Below are 6,000 nucleotides of genomic sequence, written 5' to 3'. Positions count from 1 at the left end.
GCGATGGGGTTCCGTCCTTAAACTGCCGTTAACGTGGCGATAGCTCATTTTACCCCAGGCGGAAGAAAACTTGTCAGAGAGCCGGGCTGCCATCCCCTGCCTCCGCGGTGCAGCGGTTTGCGTGCTGCGCGGGGCGCAGGCAGCCCGCTCCGCGGGCCGCGTTACCGGGGGCGCCGAGGCGGCGGGCGCGCGGCCCGCTCCCGGCTGTGCGGCGGCTGGGTGTTTTCTCCCGCCGAGGGGCAGCGTGCCTGGGCGCAGGGCGTGAGAGAGCTGCCTCCGCGGGAAGGGGTCTCTTCCCGCTCGCTCGGCTGGGGGAGCGGGGGCAGCGCCGCCGAGTGCCTCAGGTGAAAGCAAGGGTGGTTTTAGCGCCCGGGGCAGAAAGCGCTTCCCGCGCTGCCGTCTGTGAAGCTTTTCAAAGAAAGAGCAGGGCGGGCTGATGTTGGAGCCTCACCGAATAACGGCGGTGCCGAACGGGAGCCCGCGAGCCGCGGTCGGGCGCAGCTTCGGGGGTGGGAGCCATCGGCCTGTCCCGCCGGAGCTCGGCCTCCCCGGGCCCGCGGCGCCGCTGCGGGGGGCAGCCGCGGGCTGACAGGGCCGCGGGGCGGCGGTGAGCGCGGGCTGTCGGGGGACGCCCCTCACCGCGCTGGCACTTGCTGGCACGGCGAGGACTCGGCGGCGGTTAAAGGCCGTGGGGTTGCTGTAAATCGGCGTCTGGGCAGTTTTAAACGAGGAGTCTCATGGTCAAAGCAAAGCAGGTACTTCTTGTGAGGAGGAGGATCTCTGCATTGCTTTAAAGACGTCAGCCAGTACAGGTGTTACTTGGTACACGGCTGCTTGAGTCGTGGGGATCTGTACAGGCACGTATTCCGTATGGGGGCGTGTGCGCCAGCGTCCGCGTCCTTACGGCTCTCGGCAGTGTCGGTCACGGCGGTCGGAGGGGGTCGCTCCGAACCCCGGCTTTTTCCTACTCGCCCCCTTCTCCCCCCCGACTGCTGCCCTTGCGCGTAAAAGCGTTAACGATGTGCGTATTCGCGGCGGCCGGGGGGGCTCGGCCGGGAGCTGCCGCATCTCCTCCAGCGGTGACCACCGCCGCCCGCCGAGCCCAGCGCCCGCCCCTCGCACCGGGGGCCACGCCGGCGCCGCCAGGTGGCGCTGTTGCTCAACGGTGGTGCCGGGCTGGGCGGGGTGGCGGGAGCCTCCCGGGACCCGGGGCCGCCCCGGGCTCGGCGCGGCTAAGGCCCGTCTGCGCGGCGCGCCTGCGGTTCCCCAGCCCCACTTCACTCCGCGGCACCGGACAGAGCGTGAAGGCTGCTCCTAACTTTTTTTTTTCCTCCTTTTTCTGTCATTTTTTGGTGTTCGGATAGTGTTAACGTTAATGACCCCCCGCGGAGCGCCGGGTCCTCGCCGGCGGGACCGCGGCCGCGCGCTACGCTCAGCCAGCCCGTGGCTGCGCGCCCCTCGGCCGCCCGCGGGGCACAGCGCCCGGCGCCGCTCCCCGCAACGCGCTCCGAGCTGCCGGGGCGGGGCGGGCGGCGCGGGGCGGGCAGCGATTGGCGGCACGTTGTGACGGGCAGGCGGCGCCCCGCCCCCTTGGCAATGTCTATCGCCCGCCGCGCGCCCCATGTAGGCAGTTATTCCACTGGGATAGAGCGGCCGAAGTGGCGGCATGGCCGGGGTCCCATTCTGCGCCCTCCTCCCGCTCCTCGTCGGCGTCTGCGGGGCCGTCACCGGCTCCCGGGTCTATCCCGCCAACGAAGGTGAGGCGCCGCGCGTGTCCCGCGGCCGGGCTCCGCGTTCCCTCGGCGGGGCGCCGGGGGGGAAGTTGCGTGCCCCTCGGGCGGGCGGCGGCCGCCGGGACCGCGCCGCCCCGGCCGGTGTCTGGGCGTCCGGCGGCCTCTGCCCCGCCCGAGCGGCGGCACAGGTGTGGCGGGGCGGAGCGGCCCCCGCCTTCCCCGCGCGTCCCCCCGTGCCGTCGCCGGTGCCCTGGGCCGGGCCGGCCCGCGGGGGCGCCGCCGGGAGCGCGGCTCCGTAAACCGGTTCTCCCGGGAGCCTTCGGCGGCGCCGCGCCGGTGCCCGTCCCGTGGGACTCTTCGGCGGCGGCTTCGCGGGGGAAACCCGCGGCCGTCCCGCGGGGCGGGCGGCGCCGGCCCCATCCGGGACACCCCCGCCCGCGAGGTCTCTCGGTGCCCGGCCCCGCTCCCAGTCGGGTCCGGGCGACTCCCGAGTGCCGGCAAGTAACGATTTTCCCCTCCTCGCCAGCGTGCGGCTGCGCCTGTACCAGACGGCGGCAAATGCCGCGGTCCCGGCCGGCCGGGACGCTCCCGCTCTTCCCCGCGCAGTCGGAGCGCTCCTCCATGCCCCGGCCCGAGGTGCCCGCGCCGCGCCCCGCCGGCCGCCTTAGCGCGCGGGGAAGGAACGGGCGTTCTCGGAGCTGCGGCAGAGTTTCACATTATTTAAGGTACTGGCGCAGTTGGAAGTAACATTTCAAGGGGAACGTGGATGCGATCGTGCTCCGCACATATGGAAACGCTCGCGTAAACGATTTCTTTTAATACTGCCTTTTGGCAGCTGGAACTTAATCTATTTTATTTGTATTTTTCTGCAGTTACCTTGCTGGATTCCAGATCAGTTCAGGGAGAACTGGGGTGGATAGCAAGTCCCCTGGAAGGAGGGGTAAGTTTTTAAACCGCTATCTGATCAAAAGGGTAAAGGGGGTGATTAGTAACTTTCAGAGAGTCCTAATGGCTCGATTATTGTTGATTGTGGTGAGGAGGTCGGGTTTCTTCCCTGGCTTACCCAGTGAATTACTGTTTGTTGGAGAAACTCTATACTCCCTTTGGATAGTTCTGTCATGGAAGAAGTGGAAACCAAAAGGATAGAAAAGAGGTTTCAGAATTAGGAGATTCGTTGAGGCCTGGCCTTAGATGCCTATTTAAAACTGAAATACCAACAAGAAATGTGATCTGGCGACTGAACTGGCATTCTTGACTGCAGTTATTATATCTATGGGCTGTCTCGGCTGGGAGATGTTCAGGGCAATTGCAGTTCTATTTCTGGATGAAAGGGATCAATATGCAACACAACCTTTTGGTGTGATGGGGCAGTTGTCCTATTTCAGTGTGTAAACATCGTATGTTTTGGTGTCTGAACAGATAAACTGAAGCACCCAGTGCTCCAAGGTGATTCCTTGGAGTTTCTCTTCATGTACTTTTCAGAGACCGTTCTAAGAGAAGATTGCTTGAATTCACTGCCTGTATGGTGATGTGATGACATGAAAAGAATCAGCCATCCAACACTGGGGCTTAGAGCCCCTTTGCTTAGTGAGCTGCAGGCAAGGTATCTCTACTAATTTAGCTTTATATTAGTGGATAGGCACCTTGCTGCTCCCTCATCTGTGCCCCATCCTGCAGGGTGCCCAGGGCCTCTGTGGGAAACTTCTGAGAACGCTGGACTCTGGAATTGGTGGGATCTCTTGGTTTTTGGGGTTTTTTTTTTTCTTTAATAAGCAATTAGAAAGGCTTTTTCTTTGAAGTGAACAATTTAAGAAAAATGCTAGCAATGCACACAAAACACTAATATATATCGACTCCCCCCGTCAAATTCTTTTAATATTAAATGAGCAAAGCAGCTTAGTATGCTTAAGTAGAAGTAACTAAGTCAAACTGATTGAAAAATAAAAATGCTGAAAGACTAGGACCTGTGCACAACAAAGCACTGGATTCTTCAGGAAACCTACAAATTCACTTTTTTGTGTGCGTTCCCATTTGTAATTAGGAGAAACAGAGCTAAGGAAACAGCAATGAGTGGAAGGAATCCGAGGTTGTGTTGGTTGGTGATGCATTATGCATAAGCTCTGAAAAACCATAACATGGGAGAATGGGGGATTGTTTTGCTCCCCCATTGTTGTTCTGGGTGAACTTGACTACAGTCCTGGCTTGTGCTCTGCCTGAGCACACTGTGCTGTCCCCGAAAATCGGTTTTTCGAAAAGTGGGGAGGTGATTGGCAGGCCTCTGGCAGGGCTGACGGTGCACATTCACTGCTGATTGCAGGCAATTGCCCTCATCTTTTGACAGTGTGGAAAGGTACAGCTCTATCTCGGCGAGAGTTGGGCTTCCTTGTTAATCCTATACCCTGGAAAGGTCAGTTAATGACACAGGGTCTTTCATATGGCTCTCCAAGGGATATCTGCGCCGTATATTAAAATAAGACCTAAAATACAAGTTTTAATAAGTTGGTAGTGGCATTGATAATCAGAGGACAGCTGTATATTATTCATGGCTGCTGGATTCCCCCTTTCTCACCATGTTTTCTCTGAAAGCGCCATGCAAGCTTGAGAAGGAAATGTGTGCTCTTATTGTGGACGTGATTCGTTTCACTAAACCTACATATGTGTGTTCTATTTTTAAGCCAGTAGTGAAAAATTTAAGAGTACATGGTCTGTCTCTGAGATACAGTGCTTGGAAAGCATTTATTTTAACTTCATATGCTGCAGGTTTATTTCAAGCAGCAGAAATGAACTTTATCTTCTTGGGAAGATTCTGTCCTTCAGTGCTAGTTTTTCTTTAACTGTGTGTACCTTAACGTCTGTTAAAAAAGCTGATTTTCTAGATCTATACAGTGTGGTTCGTGAGGTGTGAGGGTTGTGTGGATAAGAAGGGCTGGAGATAAACAGTGATTTAGCAGTGACTAGCAGTAATCAAATATATAGTAGCTCTGGAGGAATTAATGAATTGCATTATAAGTGTAATTAATGATTTACTCTTGCATTTCACAGTTGAAAAGCAGGTTTTGCACCCAGAATGTTTTAGTCTGCATCATTAAACCGTGGGAAGAGTTGAATTATAAAAGTTAATTTCAGCTTGAAAGAAAAAAGTTACAGCTTTGACCACATACTTAAGGTTACAAATCATTTACAGTGGCTGGAAATTTGGGGCTGTAGTTATTTTCAGCTCTGGCAGTAAGACACAGTTAGGTTTGTTTTGTGTACCTGTGGTTATGAAATAACAAAACCAGCTCTATATATTTGCGTTGTTTGTCAGGAGACAGAGGTGTGTTGAGAACCTGATCTGAAACTTGCTGAATTTAGTTGCAGTCTGTCTGTTGACCTCGGCGGTCTCTTTGTTGAATCCTTTAGCAGCATCCTCCATTGTATAAATGTACTCAAGGAAATCCCATCAACAAGTATTATTTCCCTCTGCTTCTTCCTTTCTCTTTGTACCGCATGCAGTATAGGTGGTGCAGACAGTCTGAAGATAAGCAGAATGGAAGGTGATGGATCATAAAGACAATATTGTAACAGTAAACTAGCTCTGTGGCAGCTGTAAATTAAACAACTCTGTCTTCTTACTAACACCATGTTACACTTTACATTGATAGATGACTTTTTAGGATTTATTTTTTCTGTTTCTGTGAAAAGGAGTGACATGCTGAGTATTGATCCCCCCTTCATTTTAATTTGCAGTTATCTCTAGGCAGCAAATAAAATATTACTCTTTCTGCTCCTAGTGACTCATGGTGCTAACTACTGTCATTTTATAAACGGATTCTGCTAAGATGGAATCTTTTTAAGTAAAAGTCACTTGCATAAGAGCCATCCTTGTGAGAAGAATGCAGGATGTTATACAAGAAGCCCCTTAACATTAAGGTTTCTGTTTATCAAAGCCACAGCTTCAGTAGTTCTGAAAAGCACTTCTGGGAAGTCTCTTTAAAGTTACTTCTGTTTTCCAAGAGTAATTTTATATATGCTTAATTGTATTGCATGCAAACCCTGGCAGTATGTCATTATCTAATACATTATATTTTAAAGAAGGATTTTTCTGATGCTGAAGTCCTACGGGTTTTTTGCTTGAAAGATGTTTCTCCATAATGCCCTTGCTTCCCTACCAGGAGAGCACTGTGATAAACTTTCTTCTACTTAAAACAATTTTTTTCAAAACTGTTGGTTATGCATGCTTTTCTTTTATAAGTTCATCATGCCAAACTACTGAATTAGGGCCAGA

General features: G+C 53.7%; 1 protein-coding gene across 1 annotated transcript in view; it reads left to right on the top strand.

Annotated features, from left to right (window-relative positions):
- Positions 1–668: 668 nt before the first annotated feature.
- Positions 669–6,000, top strand: part of EPHA4 (EPH receptor A4) — a gene marked incomplete at its 3' end in the record, with an annotated part of 103,351 nt that continues 98,019 nt past the window's right edge. The window contains exons 1-2 of the mRNA XM_082003822.1: positions 669–1,757; positions 2,606–2,673. Coding sequence (XP_081859948.1) covers positions 1,667–1,757; positions 2,606–2,673 — 159 coding nt within the window. The 5' untranslated portion in view covers positions 669–1,666. The remainder of the gene's footprint in view (positions 1,758–2,605; positions 2,674–6,000) is intronic.

The sequence above is a fragment of the Phaethon aethereus genome, assembly GCF_964289735.1.
Source record: "Phaethon aethereus genome assembly, chromosome: 9".
NCBI lineage: Eukaryota > Metazoa > Chordata > Aves > Phaethontiformes > Phaethontidae > Phaethon > Phaethon aethereus.
This window is presented reverse-complemented; position numbering and strand designations above follow the sequence as displayed.